This window comes from Mesocricetus auratus, unplaced genomic scaffold, assembly GCF_017639785.1.
Source record: "Mesocricetus auratus isolate SY011 unplaced genomic scaffold, BCM_Maur_2.0 Super-Scaffold_100691, whole genome shotgun sequence".
Taxonomy (NCBI): Eukaryota; Metazoa; Chordata; class Mammalia; order Rodentia; family Cricetidae; genus Mesocricetus; species Mesocricetus auratus.
Window position 1 is genome coordinate 14,429,398 of NW_024429267.1, and position 22,541 is coordinate 14,451,938.

The 22,541-nt window shown below is 44.7% G+C and overlaps 1 protein-coding gene across 1 annotated transcript in view; it reads left to right on the forward strand.

The window, feature by feature from the left end:
- Onecut1 (one cut homeobox 1) overlaps positions 1 to 19,155 on the forward strand; it is a 31,466-nt gene extending 12,311 nt beyond the window's left edge. Inside the window, exon 2 of the mRNA XM_005073732.4 lies at positions 17,465 to 19,155. Coding sequence (XP_005073789.1) covers positions 17,465 to 17,757 — 293 coding nt within the window. The 3' untranslated portion in view covers positions 17,758 to 19,155. The remainder of the gene's footprint in view (positions 1 to 17,464) is intronic.
- Positions 19,156 to 22,541: the final 3,386 nt, after the last annotated feature.

Sequence of the window (22,541 nt, forward strand, 5' to 3'; positions counted from 1 at the left end):
TAAGTATAAGCAAGCTCTTGGTTGTATCCCTGACATCACAAAAAGAAAAACAAACTCCCTGTGTCTTTATAAAACAGTTGTTTTCAAATTCTCCTGTTGGGTGGTGGGTGAGTTTGAGAGTTCATTTTGTAACCTTTTAAGATCTTAAATACAATACATGATACAGATTCTTTTTGAAAACATTAAGTATTAAATAGTTTAAACATTGAAGAGGAAGCTGGTGATTTGGGGAGGTAGTTTGTTTGGGTTGGTTTTTTGGTCTGGTCCCCCAACCTACTTTTATTCGAATACAGCCTGAGCCTTCTGTATTGCCATTTTCCCAGAGCTTGATCCTTTCTAGATACTAACTTTGTCAGGGAAAAGTAGTCCGTTGTGAGCAAAATGTAGGGAGAGGGAAAGTATGGGAAAAAATTGCTGATTTCCTTTACCTGAGCCCCTGCTCTAGTGAAGTCTGATGCTCAGGGCAGATCCAAAGGTCCTGCACTCCTGTCCAGGAAATAGGACTAGTGGGGAGAGACAACAGGTGGTTTATATGCTTCTTCCCACAACTGCGGGTCTTCAGCTCAGTGTGTGCTGCAGGAAGAAGACCAGGTGTGGTGAAAAAAAAAAAAACACTTCTAAAGACCCAGAGAATGTGATGGGTTTAAGTCCAAAGTCAGGGCAGCAGGAACAGAACGCCTAGAGCCAGGGCTAAAATCCTTCTGTTGTTTGTTGCTGCTTTTTTTTTTTTATCATTTTCTCTCATGTAGCCCAGGCTGGCCTCTGACTCGCTCTGTAGCCAAGGCTGCTTGAGCCTCTGATCTTCCTACCTTCCCCTCCCCAATGCTGAAACTACAGGAACGAGATGCCCACACCTTTTGTTCTCTGCAGATCTCTTGGATCTGAATTACTATAAGGCTGGCAGCTTCTCTCTTCCCGCAGCTCAGCAACACCTTCCCCATCAGAAACAAAGGCATCTGCCAGGCTCTAATCTCAGTGATGGAGAGCAAATCACCATACATTGCACATTCCTCCAAGGGAGTAAATAGGATTGGTGGAAAGGGGAGGAACAGAAAGATTCCTGGGTATAGCGTGACATAGTGATTCCGGTCTGTAACCCCTGCAGTCTAAGGCTGAGGCAAGAGGATCAAGAAGAAGTTCAAGGCCAGCCAAGCTAACATAAGACCCTGGTTTTTAAATGGTACTGAGAATTTAATACCAAGTGGCTTTTATTTACTCCTCTCTTATTTCTGGAATAACCCATAGCCTTGCTCAGTATGCACAGAGTTTGTATATAAAATCTCTTTCACTCTAAATTCACTCTAAAATTCACTCAAGATTTCAAGATCCCTGTGGGAAGAACTAATTCCAAATACCCACTCTTCCAACTTGAAAGCTATCAAGGTTCTGTGCATCCTTTCTTCTCGGAGTGACTCTCAGAGACCAGCAGCATCACCTGGGAACTCTGGGTTCAGCCCCGACTTCCTTCATCTACATCTGTATTGTCACAGGGTCCCCAGGAGGTTCCTATATGTGTGTAGTCTGAGAAGGACTATAGAAAATCCTTCAGCATGCCCCTAGTCCTTCATTTGCCCAAACACTGACTGGCTAGAGACTCGTACACCAGCACTGGGCAAAGCACAGGCACTCAAAAGAGGAACCTTAAAAGTACCGATGGAGGCCTCGTGTGTCTCGATGGGTAAAGGGCCTCTGGCAGCAGGGGCTAAAGGCAGCTGTGGCCAGTAGTGAAATGAAGTGATCAGGTTTGTGGTTCTGAAAGCATGCTGGAATGGAGGGAGCAGACGAACAGCTGAGCAGTAGCTAATGAGATGGGCTGCAAACATGGGGCGTGGTAAAGTTTAAGAGCCACATTTAAAGTGAAATTGAGCAGGCATCTTGAGCGTGGGTCTGGTGGGCACTAACTCCTGTGAGCCTGCCTTGGGAAGCTGGGCATCTGGGTACACCTTTACCCACAGAGCAACTGCGATGGTGTGGTAGTCAGTCCCTCCTACCCCAGCAAATTGCTGCCTCCCAGGACATAAGACCCTTAGAGAACCAGTGCGGGGGATCAAATACACCCACCCCCATTGCTAGAGGAACAACAGCAACCCCAATCTGTCAATAAAGACCATGAAAGGAGAGACTAAGCGCTGGCCTGTGCACGTGGGCAAGTGCTGGGAGTCTTGGTTGAGTCGTGAGTCACCCTGTGGCGGTAACACCACTTTATTTTTTTTTTTTTTTTTTTTTTTGGTTTTTCGAGACAGGGTTTCTCTGTAGCTTTGGAGGCTGTCCTGGAACTCACTTTTGTAGACCAGGCTGGCCTCGAACCCACAGAGATCCGCCTGCCTCTGCCTCCCAAGTGCTGGGATTAAAGGCGTGCGCCACCAACGCCCGGCTAAACACAACTATTAAAGCTTTTCTTTAATCTAGTTGTCTTAGTTCGCTTCCTATTGCTGTGATAAAATACTGTCCAGAACCAAATTGGGGCAGGCATGATTGCACACCTTTAGTCCCAGCACCTGGTAGGCAGAGGCAGTCAGATCTGCACTACAGCCAGCCCGGCCTGTACTACAAACAAAGCAAACTTGGGAGAGAAGATGGTTTGTTTTATCTTACAGTTTACAGTATGTCATGAAGGAAAGTCAAGGGAGGAATTGGAGGCAGAAACTTAAATAGAAGTCGTGGGCTTACTGCTTATCACTAACTCAGAGATTACTCACCTGCTTTCTTCCACAACTCAGGACCACCTCGCCAAGTGTGCTCATGATGGGCCGTTAGTCAAGAGAATTTCCCACCTCCTTGTCTGCAGGCTGATCTGATGGAGGAATTTTCTCCACTGAGATTGTCTTTCCGGATGACCCTGGCTCGTGTCTAGTTCACCAAAATATCCATCACACTAGTTATTTGCATGCCTGGCCCATGAGCTCCAAAATCAAAGAAGGATTCCACCAATTAATAAATATTTATTTTACATATACATCTTTTTTTTTTTTGGTTTTTCGAGACAGGGTTTCTCTGTGGCTTTGGAGGCTGTCCTGGAACTCATTCTTGTAGACCAGGCTGGCCTCGAACTCACAGAGATCCGCCTGCCTCTGCCTCCCGAGTGCTGGGATACATATACATCTTATAATCATAATTTTTAAAAACTCAAACACAAATAGCCATACAAAGTTTTCTTCCTAACCTGTTCTCTGTTATTAAGTTGTCGCTATACCTTTGCGTGTGTTCAGGGACTCTGTACTAAAGTTAATAGTGCAGGATCTTAAGTGGCAGTATGTATCATCCCATCAGGAATAGGCGGGGAGGATATTAAGCACACGAAAAGGGTTGGTTACTCATACAGAGATGTGGGTCGGAGGGGTGACACATCTGAAACCTGAGGGGAGTTTCTGCACTCTTCAAAGGTAACCTATGGCTTTTAAAGTATGTGAACGCGTATGGGGGGGTGGATGGTCTTCTTTGCAAATAATTAAAGGCTTCTTCATCCCTCAAACTAAGTTTCTAGGGAAAATGGAGCATGCTTCTTGCTCTAAATCTTTTGGCTGACAGTTACCTCTCTAGAAACGTTTATTGTTTATTATTGTTTATTTCCACATTGGACAGTGTGCCAGTGCAGTGGCTGAGTGACAACGCAGAGAGGCTGTGCAGAGTGGCCATGCTCTAGGGCGATGGAAAGTGGTCCCAGTGTCAACAGAGTTTCCTTTATTCCAGGTCATCTTTGAAAATTAATTCAGGGTCTGGAGAGATGGCTCACAGGCTAAGAGAGCCTTTTGCTCTTGCAGAGGAGTTGAACTTCCAGCACCCATGTCAACTGACTCACAATCACCTTAACTCTAGCTCAAGGGAATCTAATCACCTTTTCTGACCTACACACACACACACACACTCATACACACACAGGCACAGAGGTATACACATAACTAACTATAAAATTTTTTAATAAAAATGTCTCTACATTTATGGTAGAGTATTTGAAAACACTTGAAAGAATAACAGTTCATAATAATCCCTAGTAATTTCACCATTACCCCTTCCCAAACTATTATGAGTATCATTCATTCATTCATTCATTCAGTAGATATGTAGATGTTCCGATACTCACCATCTGAAGACAGCAGACAAAGCTGCCTTAGCTCTCAGAGCACTTAATGACAGAAAACATTTATGAATCTTCTATTTTATAGTTGTGCTATAATTTATTTAATCAATCCCCTATTTTTAGACACTTACATTGGTCTATAAACTGCTCAGGGAAATAAAGTTTTATGGCCTTATATTTTAGAAATATCATAATTCACATGTCCCTCCAACAACCATCCCTACCCTTGAATACTTCTCTATATTCGGGGCTTTTGCTTGATTTTGTTATTATCAAATGACACAGAAATCTGCAGTGTCATAGATGAAGGTTTACCAATGATTTGATTTTTTTCTTTCACATATTTTTTCTCTAAGTATACGATGCCTGCATAGAAACTTTAGAAAATACAAGATTATGAAAAAGAAACAGGAACATTTTCTCATTATTCTATAGCCAAGAGATAATGCCTTTCTATATACTGGTTTAATTCTGTCTTGATTTAAAAATAATATTGTTGTTAATACTTTGGGAATTTCACATGCTGTATTTCAATCATATTCCCCCACACCCACTTCCACTTCTCCTCCTTACCCTCCAAACTTTATGACCCCTATTAAAAATAATCCCAGAGCCCAATTCATGCTGTTCCCATACTCATGGGTGTGAGGCTGTCCACTGGAAAACAGTGAACCAACCAAGGACACCACACTTAAAAGAAACTGCATCTCCCTCCCCCAGAAGCTATCAATGGTTAATAGCTCCTCAGTTAGGTATGGGACTTAGGAACCCCTTCCCACTTAGGTGTGGGGGCTTAGGAACTCTTTCCCACTCCATGCTGGAAAGCTGACTGGTTGATCTTGTGCAGGTCCTATCTTGGGAACCACAGCTGCTATGACTTCATGAGTTTAGGGGTCCTGCCATACCCAGAAGACACTGTCTTGCTCCAGTCCTCCCTGACCTCGGGATCCTACAATCTCTCCTTCTAGCTTTTTAATGGCATATATGTAAATGGCACTTGCCACAAGCCAGATGACCTGAGTTCAGTCTCCTGGACTCTTGTGGTAAGAGGAAAACACCAACACCCCCAAGTTGTCCTCCGATCTCCACCTGCACCTACGCACGTACATGCACGCAGGTACACATGCACGCACGCGTGCACACACACACTAAATAAATAAATGCAATAAAAATAAAAGTGAGTATATAAGATATACCCTAAGTTTTTATTTATCTTGAAATTAACTTGATAGAATATTTACAGTCAAGCACACCCCAGCGTCATTTAATACCATTCAGAAGCACAGAAAGCTGTTTTACTTTTTACTTGAAACTAATTTCAAATTACGAAAATCTGCGAAGATAAAATAGAACAAAGGCCACCAGGGTACCCTCCTCACTGGTGAACACTGTCAGTGGTTAGTGTCCTCCTTGCTGTCTTCCCATGTGGGCTACATTCATCATGGTCCCCTACCTCAAAATACCTGAGTGTTTTCCTGAGGACAGGGATATTCTCAGCTTTGATGGGTGACTCAGTAACGCCCCTAGAGTGTGGTTCCCCAGGACAGAATTCCGTCTCGGATCCTGAGGCCACAGCTCTTCTGCTTCTCCTGCTGTCACAGGTCCCTCTCCCACCCTCCTCTGTCGTTCACAAAGCTCCCACGTTTGAACAAGTCTCTTTTAAATTTTTATTTACTCCATTAATTCATGCATGCATTCATTCGTTTGTCTGTTTGCTTGTGGGTGTGTGTGATGTGTGTATGTGTGGGGGTGCGAGCGTGCCAGAGCTCCTATGTGGAGGTCCCAGGACTATTTGCAGAAGTTGGGTCTCTCTTTCCACCATGTGGGTCCCAGAAATGGAACTCTGGTCAGGTTTCTTTTATTCTCGGCCCCCTTTAGAATTTGCTCGTTCTCCTGTGTGCGCTTCTGTTGTTTCCTCGTGTTTCCATTGAGCTTCTGCTCTTTACCCAGAAAGCGGCATGGGTGGCAGTGTGCCGTCTCTGAGGATCTCACCTGGAGGCCCCCAGCTGTCTGTTCCTCACTTGCCTGGTGAGTGTTTTGTTTACCCAAAGTGTTATCTGATGTCTGTACTGTATGATCACTGGACATTTTCTCCCTTCCTTCCAACTAAAAAACAATCCATGGGAGGTGTTATAAGACAGTGCATTTATTCTACCTCTCCTCAAAATTCCCTGTCCATTTAGCACCCGTTGATCTTTGCCTGCTAACTTTCCATCCTCAGCATTTCTCCACATTGGAGGACAGTCCTCAACCTTCTCTCTCTTTCTCGATTGTTTACTTACCCACTTACTTTTGGTGTGGGCTCACACGTTTCTTTTTTTAATCAACAATTTGCAATGTGTTACTTGCTTTTAAGTATTTTGGAGCTCAAGCTGTCCCAGACGTGACTGATGGGAGTCCCTTTGACATCCTTGGGTGATAGGAGCCCCTTCTATGTCCCGTGACATGTTCTCACTATTTTTTTTCTACGAAAAAAAGATATTCCACATTCATCTGGTACCCTCCCTGCCCCATGCTTTGGATTTGCCCCTTCCCTGACGAGCCATGGCTTATGCGGATGGATAAGGCATTAGAGACAGAGAAGAGCTGGGTACTATGTATGCATGTGCTTTTAGCATGGCTTTGCTTTTCCACTCTCTCAGATAAAGCTGGGAAGTATATACATACATATTTGCACACAGATATGCATAGACATTCTTGAGCACACTTATATTTGCGTTTGTGTTACATTTATTTATTTTATGTGTGTATGCTGGTACTCGGGAGCATACATACATGATATGGCAGTATAAAGGGCAGAGGACAACTGACAGTAACCAGTTCTCTCCTTCCACCATGTGGGCCTGAGATGGAACTCAGGTTTTCAGCATTAATGAGAAGTTCCCTTACCCTTTGAGCCATCTTGCTGGCTGTGTGTGTGTGTGTGTGTGTGCGCGCGTGTGCAAGTGTGTGTGTGTGTAAAATGAGAAGTTTATACTAACACCTGCACCCACACAATTGTGAATATTCCCATGGATTTTTTTTTTTTGGTTTTTCGAGACAGGGTTTCTCTGTGGCTTTGGAGGCTGTCCTGGAAATCACTTTGTAGACCAGGCTGGCCTCAAACTCACAGAGATCCGCCTGCTTCTGCCTCCCGAGTGCTGGGATTAAAGGTGTGCGCCACCAACGCCCGGCTCCCATGGATTTTTTTGCCCTTCCCTCATGCCCTGTTGTATATCCTTCAGTCTACAATCATCTCTCTCTGTCTCTCTCTCTGTGTCTCTCTCTCTCTCTCTCTCTCTCTCTCTCTCTCTCTCTCACACACACACACACACACACACACACACACATGCGCGCGCGCGCTCAGTCCTATGGCCCATCTGGAAACAGATCTGCTTAACTGTTTTTTGATAGGAATAACTCCCAGCTCTTCCTTCAAGCACACGTTCTACATCACTTGGCTTCTTACAAACCCCACTGAACCAGAGGCTCTGAGGCAGATCATACACACCCATATTTTAACACGCTTCAAGGTGACCATAACACATGCTAAACTTCGAGGAGCATAGCTCAAGATCGTAATGTGGGCTCTTCCTGTTCTTCTGGTGCCAGCCTGGTAGATGATAGTCACTCCAAAACTGTTCTTTGTCCCTCTGGTCCTGAAATACGCACCCACACAAGAAGCTGCTTTCTAGTCTCCCTGCCCTCTCTGCGCCTTAGATGCTTGGCAAGGTGGGGAAGGTTCCATTCTTTAATGCTGACAGCCTCAGCCCTGGGCTGAACTGTGGGTCAGAGATAGAGTATGTTGTCAGCATGGTGAACCTTGGGTTTGATACCCAGGCATCAAAAGCCAGCACAGCTCTCAGCCATGGATCTGAGCATCCCAACTTGCACTTTTCTCAGGTCCTATCAGTATCTGCTCAGGCAGAATCTTCACATGACTCAAGTCCAAGAAATGCTGGCTTAGAGCATCTCAGTATTAGCCATGTGACGGAATCACCTGGGTCCTCCGTGTACTGGATACGTTGCACATTTACAGCTGGGTCTCAGGTACACGCTTCTAATGCTTCTCAGTAGTTGCAAATTCTAGCCACCACTAAGGCCTTCTGAAGATTCCACTAGCCTTTCTCACTGCAGAGTGCAGGTTAGTCCTAGGGCCCAAGAGAAAAGCATGATACCATCAACCTTGGATGTGGGGCATCAGTAGCCAGAGAGACCTAAATGGTAAAATATTCAGTGACATGTAGCTGCCAGGAAAGAAGTAAAATGACATCTTTACGTGTTTCCACCACATGGTCCATGTGAGCGCTTCAGTCCCAGAGACTGAATTTCTCCAAGACTCCTTTCCAGGGACCATAACATGACTTTGTTGTTATGGTTTCTGCTACAAAGGAGGTAGATGTGTGCTGTCCACATGCCCAGTTCCAACTCTTGAGCTAAAGATAGGGCTAAGTTGGTAGAGTGTAGGTTTGCTCCCCAGCACTGCATAAACTGTAGTTCCAACACTAGGGAGATAGAGGCAGAAGGATCAGAAGTTCCGGGTCATTCTAAACGCATAGCAAGTTTGAGGTCAGAGTGAGCTACCTGGCTTAGGAGAAAAAAATCCAATTATTTTCTTCTGTACACTTAACTAGGGATATATTGATAAGTTACCCTGCAGACGTGGCAAGGAAGAGCACAGTGTATCTTAGCCTTCTGGACACAGAGCCTCAACTTGCACACCAATTGTCTGTGAGAGGTGTGGGTACTTTACTCTCAGCTCATTTTAGGGTCTCAGACCAACTTAATTCCTCTGCACTTTCTGCTTCTCCAGCTCCATCCTTCCAACTTGTTCCCTGCCTGGCCCTGTACTACCTTCTGAGTCATGGTATCACAGCCTCCTTCCCCTAAGGACTCTGCTGATTTCCACTGATTTCTTTTTCTTCCTTTTTAGACTTACTTATTTTATAAGCTTATGTGTATGAGTGTTTTTCCTGCATGTGTGTATATATGCACTTGGTGCCTGCAGAGGCCAGAAGAGGATCTGGTCAGAGGGGACTGGAGTTTCAGAGTTTTGCCACCACTAGTATCCTGGGATTCAAACTCAAGTCCTCTGCAAGTACAGCATATGCTCTTGACCACAGAGCCAACCTCCAGCCCTCCCTCCACTGATTTTCAAATGCTGCTTTAGAAATATCTCCTCAGTAGTGTTTCCTTGTTTCCCTAAGAGTAACTGTCCAGAAAAAGGATTTTTGAAATTTGATACTAAATTTTGTCTTGAGTGTCTCTATTTTGTACAGGCCCACCTATAGCTCATTTATATAACAAGGATGCTGAAAAAAATTAAAATCTGTGGTCTAGCCTTTTTATTTTTTCCTTCCTTCCTTCTTTCTTTCTTTTTTTTTTACCATGCAAAAACATGGGACCTGAGTTTGAAGCCCCAGCACTCACATACATAGGGAGTCTCCATTCTAGTGGGAGAGATTGATGGGAGGTGCTCTGTCATCACAGGAATCAACAATTTTCCCTGGGACAGAGAAGGCATAGAAGAAAGGGAAATGTTGGAACTTGATCTTAGCTGTATAAGGAATTCTTTATATGGAAAGAAGGAAGACATGGCATTCTGGGTGGAGGAAATGGTGTAGGTAAAGATGATGTAAAAGCATAAGTGTGCTCAGTGCATTTAGGCGAGGCCTGCAAGCAGTGTGGTGGACATAGTAGGTGTGGGCATGGTGGGCATGGTAGGTGTGGGCATGGTGGGCATGGTAGGTGTGAGCATGGTGGGTAAGGTAGGCATGAGTGTAGTGGGCAAGGTAGGTGTGAGCATGGTGGGCAAGGTAGGTGTGAGCATGGTGGGCAAGGTAGGTGTGAGCATGGTGGGCATGGTAGGTGTGAGCATGGTGGGTAAGGTAGGCATGAGTGTGGTGGGTAGGGTAGGCATGAGTGTGGTGGGCAAGGTAGGTCTGAGCATGGTGGGTAAGGTAGGCATGAGTGTGGTGGGCAAGGTAGGTCTGAGCATGGTGGGTAAGGTGGGTGTGAGCATGGTGGGTAAGGTAGGCATGAGTGTGGTGGGCATGGTGGGTGTGAGCATGGTGGGCATGGTGGGTGTGAGCATGGTGGGCAAGGTAGGTGTGAGCATGGTGGGCAATGGTGGGGAGAAAGATGAAGAGTAGTTGAGGTCAGTATATCAAGATCCTTGGACACTGAGGCAGAGCAGCCATAAATCTTCCGTCTGGGCTTCAGGAGACCTCTGTGAAGTTCATTTTTAGTGTACTTTATTGGTATATTATAGAAATTTGCAGTATGGTTTTATAAGCATCTTTCCAGAAATACAAACGAGGAAAATGTCACTCATTTGAAATTAATGATAGGAAATTATTTTAATTTACGTTTTTGTGTATACATTTGTGTATATGACTGTGCACGGCCATGCTATCTATACTCAGAGGCCAGAGGAAGACATCAGGTGCCCATCTCTATTGCTCTTTATTCCCTTGAGACAGCCTAGAGCCAGACTGGCAACCAGTAAGTCCCCCCAATTCCCCCAAGCCCACAGCGTCGGAGTGACAGGTCTGTGCAGCCACGTCCGTCTTTGTATGTGAGTTCTGGGGCTTCAAACTCAGGTCCCCGTGTTTGCAGGGCAAGGGCTCTTACCTTCTGAGTCATCTACTTTCCCTGGAAACTGTGATTTTTATACTCCTGGTGTTTTTTATATAACTTTTAGTTGTTATGAATGCTATAAAATATATGACTGTTAATTATAAAAGGTGGATCAATAAATTTTACAATTCACAATAGACCTACACGAGCTAAAATGCAAACTGAGCATGTAGCTCATCAGATCAGCTATATATCTTGACTGACTTGTAGAACAAACATCGTAGCTGTAGAACCATACCAATTATTGGACTCCACGTGATTGAAGGGCTTTTTAATACTTTTTAATTATGTGTATGTGTGTGGGCATGTATACATGAAGCCCTCCGTTCCCCATCTCTCCTATTCCCCGTGGAAGCTAAAGAGGCTTCTTGTCCTAGTCTATCCCACTTCATGCTCATCTCTACCTACAGCACTAAGGACTCAGGCTGAGGATGAGTTACATGAACAGTGAGACAAGGTGGGTACGGAACAGAGGGCTGACCAGCTGATCCAAGAGATGACAGTTCAACCCACACTTCTTTTTTTTTTTTTTTTTTACGAGACAGGGTTTCTCTGTATTGTTTTGGAGGCTATCGGTCCAGCCTGGCCTTGAACTCACAGCGATCCTCCTGCCTCTGCCTCTCAAGTGCTGGGATTAAAGGCATGCGCCACCCCCCCCCCCCCCCCGGCACAACCCACACTTCTTGAGGAGTCCGTTTTTGGGGTTGGGGAGAGGATGGAGACTGGATCTTGTAATGTAACCTGGGCTTGCCTCCCTCAGCAGTCTCCATACCCCAGTCTCCTGAGAGCTGTAATTCCAGGCATTTGCCACGAGGCTGGGCTCAAGCTGTCCACATCTTACACAGAGGCTGACAGTCCTAGGCAGGATCTGTCATCAGGCCATGGAGCTACATTTCATTTTTTTCCCTTGAAGAATCTGGCCCAGGTTGGTAGAAGGGTTTTATTAGCTCTGCAGCAGAATCAAAGCTTTTGTCAGAGTGATGCTTTACTTATAATGTGACCTCCCAGGCTCCTACGACACATATACACTGAAAAAGAGCTTCTCTCTACTAGCAACTTTGCTGTATGAAGCATTCAGCCCTGGGACAGATTCACTAAGAAAACCAGCCAGCATGCTCAAACAATTGTTCTACACCGTAAGGCAAAAGTAGAAACTCGGCTTCAAAAACCAAGCACACACACATACCTATGTAACACATGCATGTGTGCACATATATTTTAAGATTTTTTGTTATTTTAATTAGGTTTATGTGTATGTCTATGTGTAGGTGTAATTGCCCTAGAGCTAAACTTACAGGTGTGAGCCCCCTACCATGGGCTCTGGGAATCAAATGCAGGTCCCCCACAAATATCACATGTGCCCTTAACTGCTGAGTCATTTCTCCAGCCTCTATTTTTAATAGTTCAGAGGTCTAGGAATTCACAATGTTGAACTGTTAATGGAGTCTGTGGTGCTTGTCATTGCTTTAAGCTCTTATATTCGTGATTCATGAGGGGCAAGAGTTTGTTTTACCACCTTCATCTGAATGAGATTGAATCTGGACTAGCTGATTGCAGGGCCATCCTTGGTTTATTTTGTTGTTGCTATTGTTATTTGTTCATTGGAGGGGACAGGATCTCCCTTCATAGCTCAGTATGGCCTCGGAGAGACTATAGGTGTGCACCACAGGGCTCATGGCTTATTTGTTCTTTTTCAAAAACCACAAAGGAAGCAGGGCATTGGTAGCACAGTCCTTTAATCCCAGCAGAAGCAGGTGGATCTCTGTGAGTTTTGAGGCCAAAAGCTAGTTCAAAGACAGCCTCCAAAGTCACAGAGAAACCCTGTCTCAAAAACAAAACAAACAACAAAAAGCAAACAAAAAACCACAAAGGAGTCTGGCGATGTAGTCAGCTGGTAGAGTGCTTGTCTAGCATGCATGAAGCTGGGTTCAATCCCCAGAATCACATAAATCACATAAATGGGATATGATGTTGGGTGTGCCTGTAACCCCGACTTGAGTGGTAGAAGCAGGAGGCCCCCTGATCCTTATTCTCAGTTACACAGTGAGTTGCAGGTCAGCCTGAGAAATTAAATCCTGTCCCAAACAAACAAGCAAACAATAAGAATACAGACTAAAAATCCATACAGGTCAGAGATGGTACAATGGAAGTCAATGGAGTAGCTATACACCCTGACAGGGAGAAGGATTACCTTGGACGTTATTTAATTAAGGGTATAATAGACTTTGGAGACCAGAAGAGGAGCAACAGCTCTGAGTGGGAGTCCCAGGGTCCTCAGAGACCCCTCAATGCTCTCTGCTCAGTTAGAGAGGTCCCCAGGGTCTGTCAACTTCATAACAGAAGTTCGAGTCAGCAAAGACCCGAGGCCAGTGTCTGACTTTCATACTGACTAAAGGAGGAAGAAAAGCTTAGAAATTCATAGGCAAAAGAATTGTGATAGGCCTTGTGTTTGCTACTGAACTACATCTCCACTCCTCAATCTGCAAATTTCTGCACTATTTAAGAGCTTGAGGTTTTAGTCACATCTATGCATGTGTTCTTACTTAAAACTTAATACCATCCCAGGAAGTAATAAACCCACTGTAACTGGGAACATTAAGCTAAAAAAAAAACCAGTAAGGGACTTGCACAGAATTACATGTCTTTAGTGGCCCCAGAACTATCCACTGTATCTTCTGAGTTCAGGTTTTATCTAGCAAGTATTCCAAGTCAATCTGTCTCCCAGGTCAACATATCCATGCCCAGACAGATTCCTGGTAGAGTTTTGCCCAACTCAGCCAACACTTCAGACTTATATTTTAATTTATATTATGTATGTGTGTCTTGCATGGGTATACATGCAGAGGGCAGAAGAGATCACCTGGAGACAGAGTTAGAGGCAGTCCTCACCCTGACATGAGTTCTGAGAGCCAAACTCCCTGAGCCTCTCTCCAGCCCCATCAGCCAACACTTTTGATGCTGGATAGAGTTTTGGGTCATTAAGGGAAGAAAATGGACAAGGTTGTGTTCAGACATTGACTCAGAGCTGGCTCTATAGTGTCACCACACACCATGCTTATAAAGTGTATTCCAGGGGAAAGAGCTTTGAAATCTAGGTAGTAGAGCACTATTTGTTTGTTGATTGGTTTATTTTTAATCTGCATGTGTCTTGTGCCTGCAGTTCTAGAATATAATATTGGAAATATTTACTAGTAAGGATAGTCATGCTTGGATACCCAGCAGTGTGAGCATCTATGGACAGTTAGTTCTTCCTGGTCACTCTGTTTCCTGCGGTGATCTTGCTGTAGGTCAGTGGAAGCTCACAGACCAGCCTGAGGGCAGTAAATCACATGTTGAGAAACACTCCTCCAAGGGAAACAAGTCCTAAAATTCTCTGCAGAGAGTGCTTCCTGGTACAGTGAACTGGGGCACGTTCCCACACTACAGGCTTGGGGAGGTGGTGGGGTTCGAATTAAATAACTTCACTTGATCAGTTAGCACTTCCAAACTGACCTGACTTCGTATCTCTGTTCACAGAATCTTTTTTTTTTAACACCAGGAAGACTCATGTTTTTCAAAACACATTTGGCTCTGCTTTGCATGTTGTAGGCAGAGTAAGACCCCAGCCACTATGCCTCTGGACTTTCCCTACCTTGAGCTCCCAGCCCTCCTGCCTCCACCCCCCCCACTGCTGTAATTGCAGATATGTGCTACCTGCACCTGACTCTTTTCTCTTTCCTCCTTTCTCTCCAACATGCATAATCCATGCCTACTTCTGCCTCCTGCACAGTACTCACATGAGTGCCCACACCCTTGCATATCAAAGCCACCCATACGGCTGAGGCATCTCTCACTACAATTTGCCACAGCATCCTGAAAGCATATTGGCTTGCCTGCTTCCTGCAGGGGACTCGTGGTGGGGACCTCATGTATCGACAGTAACCCCAAACCCAGTTCTGCCTCCCTGCCACCACCGGTACACACCTTGGGTGTGCCTTCATGTGTGAGTACTTCCCTACACTGCAGTGGCCTCTGGCCCCTTGTTCCTTGTTCTCGGGTCTCTCCCCAAACCCACAAATACACATGTAGAGACTCAGACCTCTGCTTTCTTATCTTGGCCTGAGTAGTCTCTATGCTACAGTGTCTCAAACAGACATCCCAAAGCATTTATCTCATTCATATATGTCTCAAGGACTCTAACAGTTATAATTCTGTGTAAGCTTCCAGAAGTATGGCTTTGTTTCTGCAGGTTGTTCCTCTTCTATGGTAACCCATGATCCCAAATGAGCTTGTCTGGTCTCTATTCTGTTGATACCGCGCCCTTCATGTTTGGCAGTTCTGGCTTTTGCGGTGTTCTCTCTAGATGTAACCACGTGCACTTACAAGTACCATCTCTAATAGCCCCATAGGCTCTGAGCTCCCCTTCCAGCCTGCATTTTTCAGGATGCCCTAGGCTGTTCCAACAGAGTTTCACCTCCCAGTTTCTGACCCTGCAGTATCTACAGCACTTGAAACCTTGAGGCAAATTATACTAACCTCTGTTTCCCTGACATGAGCAGCTTATGATTTATGAATAGACATACTCCATCACAAAGGGTTTGGGCTTGAATGGATTTGATAGTTAGGTACGCTAATATACATTGTGAATCTTGAGGAAGAGACTGTCTGGGAAAGGTTTTTCTAGGTACCCTTGTTCTATAAACCCTTCCTAAGAACCTCTATGGAAGAGGTTCCTGCTGCCCTGATGCCACTTGGGAAACACTAGCTGTGGGAAACTTCAGTCCTCAGAATCCTGCCATGTGCCAGGACCTCTTAAAGTCCTCCAAATGTACTTCCTGATTAGCTGGGAAAATGGACATCTCTCTGCAGAGGTTTTCCTTAGCTCTGCCTTTTGAATGATAGATAAGTTGAGACTTCACCCAATACTGTTATTTACTTTTCCATAAGTATTCGTTGTATAATTTATCATCCCGAGCCCTAATGACTTCCAAGGCTGTATTTCTAGCTCAGACCTCTCCCCTGAGCTCCCGGCTCCATACATCCTGCTGTCTTCTGGACGACTACCTATCGGAGATCTTTAGCAGAATGCCCAGCCAGCACTTGCAATGCATTTTGTCCTATATACAAATAATTACACCCTCATAAAACTCCTTTTTCTGTGTGCCACTGTCTAATCAGAAACCTGGAAATATTCTAAACTTTGTCTACCTAGTCCACCACTGCCCCATCACACACGTGCACTCCCGGGGCCACACGTGTGCACACCCGGGCCACACACGTGCACACCCGGGCCACACACATGCACACCCGGGGCCACACACATGCACACCCCGGGCCTGGTTCTCAGTCCCCCATCACACACGTGTGCAGCCAGGTTCTCAGTCCCCCATCACACACGTGCACACCCGGGGCCACACACGTGCACACCCGGGCCACACACATGCACACCCGGGGCCACACACATGCACACCCCGGGCCTGGTTCTCAGTCCCCCATCACACACGTGTGCAGCCAGGTTCTCAGTCCCCCATCACACACGTGCACACCCGGGCCACACACGTGCACACCCGGGGCCACACACATGCACACCCCGGGCCTGGTTCTCAGTCCCCCATCACACACGTGTGCAGCCAGGTTCTCAGTCCCCCATCACACACGTGCACACCCCGGCCACACACATGCACACCCCGGGCCTGGTTCTCAGTCCCCCATCACACACTGTGCACACCCGGGGCCACACACGTGCACACCCAGGGCCAGGCTGTCAGTCCCCCATCACACACGTGCACACCCGGGTTCTCATCCCCCATCACACACGTGCACACCCGGGTCAGTCCCCCATCACACACGTGCACACCCGGGCCTGGTTTTCAGTCCCCCATCACACACGTGCACACCTGGGCCTGGTTCTCAGTCCCCCATCACACACTTGCACACCCGGGTCAGTCCCCCATCACACACGTGCACACCCGGGGCCTGGTTCTCAGTCCCCCATCACACACGTGCACACCCGGGCCTAGTTCTCAGTCCTTTGGATTCCTCCTCCTGAGAAGTGTGTCCTACTCTTCAGTTACCACCATGGGACTTTGGGTCTTCCCTAGAGTTTGTCACCTGGCTTCTGTCTCTGCTCAGGGTTTCTAGGAGACAGACTCTGTTGTATGCTGGGAGGAGATGGGGAGTGCCTTGGAGAAAGAATACCTACTGTGGGGAAGTCTGAAGTTTACAAGGCATGGTAGAGTTACGCACAGACCGCACACATACACACAAGTAAATAAATAAATTTAAAAACTAAAGTTCAAATTAGGAGCTAGAGAAATGACTCAGTGGTTGAGAGCATTTGCTGGTCTCCCAGGGAACCCAAGTGTGGTTCCCAGAACCTGTCAGGTGGTTCACAACCGCCTGTAACTCCAGCTCTGGGGGATCTGATGCCCTCCTCTGGTCTCCATTGACATCTTCATTCATTTGTATATACCCACACACAGACACATAGACTTTTTAAAGAATTAAATGTCCTTTTAGTAGAAAAACACAAACCTACCCATTCATTCAGGCCTGATGGAGCTACCTGACCTACCTAAGACAGAGTGCAGAAACTGGTTGATGCTAGGACCCACCCAGGGTCTACAAAATTCCACCGGAACCTCGGCTTCCTGTACCTTTATTACACTCCTTCCCAGTCATACTTGCTGCTTTCGTCAGTGACCACCAGACAACATGCAGGCTATGAGGGGCGGCTGACCAATCCCCCACAGAGAATTTGTTCTAAACGTCTTCCATGTGTCTTTGCAGCTTGCAAGAGGAAAGAGCAAGAACACGGGAAGGACAGAGGCAACACCCCCAAAAAGCCCAGGCTGGTCTTCACAGACGTCCAACGTCGAACTCTACATGCAATATTCAAGGAAAATAAGCGTCCGTCCAAAGAATTACAAATCACCATTTCCCAGCAGCTGGGGTTGGAGCTGAGCACTGTCAGCAACTTCTTCATGAATGCGAGAAGGAGGAGTCTGGACAAGTGGCAGGATGAGGGCAGCTCCAATTCAGGCAACTCGTCATCTTCGTCAAGCACTTGTACCAAAGCATGAAGGAAGGAAGAACCACAGACTAGAACCTCGGTGGAAAAGCTTTAAATTTAATTTAAAAAAAGTTTTTAAAAGACCCGGACCTCGAGATAGCAGGTTTATTCTTAGAAATATTTGAAGAAATCAAAGTGGTATTTATAGTCCAAAGAAACCAAAGACTGGAGCTCACCTGCATTCTGACTTTGTTCCAAGATGCGTTACTTCAGCGGGGCAAGACTTGGCAGGAAGAATGATCGAGAAAACATCGGATCTCATGCCTCCCACCCCTGCGCCTCACTGTGCTTGGCTGCTCGGTGGCTCGAAGCACAGTCATGTCTGAGCCAGCGAGCGGTCATCTCTTAAGATCAGACATTCTCATCTCTTCTACCGCACCACAAAGGTGTGTAGTGTCTCAGCATCATGTGTGGGTGGGTGTGCCTGTACACACACACACACACACACACACACACACACACACACCACCAGTGGTCAGGGACTCAGGCAGGGCTGGTCTTCAGGAAGGGTTGCACCGTAGGAGTGTGACCAACACAGTGTGGGATTTCTAAATTCATTGGATTTAAGGTGTGACTTCTCTCATCTAGCCTAGCGTTTGAACCTGCCAGGTCCACCACCTAAATGCAGATTCAAACCCAGCAAAGAAAATTTGAATGGCGCCTAAACCAGTGCACTCTCTTTGTTTGTTAAGAAATGTTCAGATATTTTTTAAAAGAAATGAAACAAGAGTCCATCCATTAAAAGAAATAATAATAATCACCCAGGTACCAAAGAACACACAATATTATAGTGCAGGTATTTTATTGCAATGATTTTAATAACCAAAGCTATTTTTACACAAGATACTATGTAAAGTTATACGTATGAACTGATCTAGCTGTAATCCACATGCCACGTAGATTCAGGACTATTATTTATGACTCTTGAAGCGTTTGAAATATGAGTTTTCAGAACTGGCAAGGAAGAATGTAGCTTCAGGGAAGCAGTTACACCATGGCAGAGAGGTCGATGAGTTGCACACGGGATCCATAAATGCCACTTACATAGAGAAAAGACAATGCATAATTTACTCATAGCCAGGAAGATGTGAAGCCCCCTCATAAACACTAGGAAACTAAGCTTAACAGGGCAGATAACTAAATTAGAAAAATTGTCCAAAGTGAGCATTTTTAGTAAATATCCCCCTTTAAAAAACTTAGACTAATTTTGCTTAAATTTACCTTATGCATTTGGCACCAAATATTTTTTTAAATCCTTCCCAAACACTAAGGAAGCAAGCAGACTAATATTAATAACACTTAGTTATCCCATATGTTGCAACCATCCTAAAAAGCAATTGAACTGACTGTATTGCCAATTTGGGATATCCTATCAGAAAACAGCAAGTGCCACTGAGAGATGGTAGAACAGGAGAACTGCACAGTAAAAGCCAGAGCTCCAGTCGCACACAAGACTGCGGGTTCTTTCAGAATTAAAAGACCAATTTTACTAAGCAGAGTCTCCGAAGCAGTCACATTCCTTCTCGCTATTAACGAAAATTTTGTCTCATGGCTTCTACTCTTCGACAGGAACAGATTAAAAAATTAAACCCAAGCCTCCTAATTGAAGTTTTGACTTTTTCCAAATCATTTAACTGGGGCTGCACAGACCAAGGCAGGAAGTGAAAACAGAGTTGTAGAAATGGTTTGACACCCAGAAACATGCTGAGCTACGGCTGATTTGAATAGACACCAGCTGCACAGGAAGTCAAGGATGGGGTACCCTCAGTTAATACCACACCTAACTAGAAATACAACACCGAACACTATCCTAACAGTAAGTTATTAATTGACATTCACTAAAATGCCAGACCAAAAAATTAAAATTTTATAACACAAAATCTCCCTCCTGGGAATCAAATGGCGGTGGCACCCAGAGAGAGGCGCCTAAGCCGGCCATCCCTCTCCTGTCTCCTTTTGTTCACCGGTGACTGAGCAAAGGAAACCAGCATACGCCTTGACACGTTTTGTTTTAGTATTCTTAAAAGTTCACCTAAAATTCCAACTTAAAAGTTTTTTTCTCTAAATATGGCACAATTCTAGTTCAATCATGAAGAATCAGCGAATCGTCATACTTTGAGATTTCCTGAAGTTTTCAGTATTGCAAACAAAAGCTAAGAATAGAAACATTATTTTCTCTCTTCATAGTAGAGAGGGCTGGGGAGTACAGGTGCACTTATAGTTTAAGAGGGGGGGGATAGCCTTATTGCCTAAAACAAGGGAATTACAAATTCAGGGGAAACCTAACTGTGTCTACACACAGTCTTACCAACTTTCAATACTCCAAGAAAAGAAGAAAAAAATAAGACCCAGTCAACCTTGTGTCTTGGCTTTGCTTTTACCATGTTACTTTCATGATTGACCCAACTGAATTTTGCATTTTTTTTCAAGTCAATCATTTTGGTACTGTGGAGGCACAGTCTTCAAAAAAATATATATATGACTACATTTTAAAAATCCCACCATGATGGTTTTCTGAGAAATAACCAGTTACCCTACTTGCTGACACCAAAGATGATTTCATACCAGCATTAAATTTGCACCAATTACACAATTTCAGGGCCTAGAGACATATTTTCTCATAGACATAGGCACAAGTCAGAGCCTGAAAAGCAATTTTCTTACTTGACTGAGCATACTCCAAACTTTCGCTTCTTAAAAACACTCAGCTTTCATAAGCAATACCTTCTCATACCCTGTAGGAACAGCGCTTTCTTGGCTTTGGAACCAACAGAGACCATGTTTCCATTCCCGATTCATACAGCACTAACTGTTAGCATGCTCTACAGAGCAGATCGTTATCATTTGTCATTTCTCAGTCCTTTCCCACCATTCACCACAAGAGCTTATCATACTTCAAATACTTCTTTCTTTCTCTTCCTTCTTTCCTTCCTTTTCTTTCTCTGTCTCTCTCTGTGTCTCTCTGTCTCTCTGTGTGTCTCTGTGTGTCTCTCTGTCTCTGTCTCTGTCTCTGTCTCTGTCTCTGTCTCTCTCTCTCTCTTTTATATAGTGTTTTTGGCCATAAGTCATTCAGGTCTTCCAACAACAGGAAGCTTCTGCTGAAAGCCAGCAGGGATGTTTGGAGTTTGGAGTCTGTAAAACTTAGATCTCAGTAACTGTCCAGATAGAGGAATTCTAGATGCCCGGGACTGAGTACTCCTGTCTCTGAGCGCCTTGGGAATTGATTCCAAAGACCAAAGAAAATGTATGGGGAATTCACAGGTCCTGGCAGAACTTGCCACTCATCATGCCCCTCAGTCCCCCAGAAAAACTTAATTATTTTCCCAGAACAACATAAAAGTGCTTGCTATGTTTGGACCCACCCCACTCCCATTGCTACCCCAGGTGAAGAACCCGTCTTTGCAGATTAAATGCAACTTTGCTATACCAAAGAGTCTAAGGACATTTTCCCTATGGTCCGCCCTCCCTCCTTTGTACATACAGGATGAAACTATGCATTTAGCAAACAAAGAGAAAGCACGTCTCCCTTTTCTATCTAGTTGTTTAGGGTGCATTCAAATACCAGAGGCTATTTGGGGGATGCACTTGGCCTTCTGGATTATAACTGTGGTGTGGGTTTGCTCTACAGTGCATTTGGTAACTACTTCCCAAACGGTGTGGACAAAGAAGCAGAAGAAAAGAAATAGCTACTTCCATGTGTTTAAAAAAAAAAGAAAAAAGAAAAAAAGGGAAAAAAAGAGGAAAAAAAAGAAAAAAAGTGTAAAGATCTACTATTTATAGTGTGAACCAAAGACGCTACCTCACTCAATTTCCATTGGTGATTTTAATCACATTGATATACCAAAGAATACCAAAGATATTTTCATGCACGGCCATGGTCTGCAGAGGGAACTCCGCCCCTTCCCTTCCCCACCTTCTCCCTCTTCACTCAGTGTGTAAAGTTGTCTTCATTCTTAATAACAATACAATACCGAGAACAACAACATTAGGAACGCCTACTCCTATTACTGCTACTTCTTCTTGTAAATCTCTAGGCAAACACGTTGCAAAGTTTGTAAACTCCTAGGACGAGTGCCTTGCTTGAACCAAAGTGTTAAACCGCTGTTAACCTCTCTCACCTTAGACTCTTTGAATACCTCAGCCTCTTAGAAAGGCCACTAATGAAAAATAAAAAAAAGGAATAATTATTCACCGTGGTGCTTTTTCTGCGCAACCATGCAATGAAACTTTCTTTGATACCAAAGGATGACTTCCCCCACCCCCAATTCTTGCTGATAAACCAAAGCTCCTCCTCCTCCTCTTCCCTGAGGCTCTCCCCCACCCCTTCACGGAGTCCCTTCCCCAGGCAGGCCGTGTGTCACTCTTACCAATTCCTCCAAATACCTCATAGTAATAAAGCTTTAGGGTTATGTTGTATAGAGAGTCTATGTGATAAGGCAGAACTTACTAGTTTGTTAATTGTTAAGGTTACTTTAAAGAAAAAAAAACCTTTATAATTCTTATTTATTTTGTAGCTGTGTGTTTGGGTGTTCCCTCCCCCCCACCCTCCTTTTGGTTTGGGGTTTGTTTTCTTGGCTGAACTGCTCAGTTGCTCAAGGAAGAGTTAATTTTTGGGAATGTCCCCCAAGTGGGTTAAAAGTTAAGGGTTGTGTAAAAATGCAAGAATGGAATAAGAAATGATTTTCATTTTGATCATTACTTATGGAAGTTTGTGTTTTGTAGAAAATTTGTTTCCACAGGGTAAAAAAAATTATATATATATATATAATCTTTTTTGTGAAACTGGTTCCTATT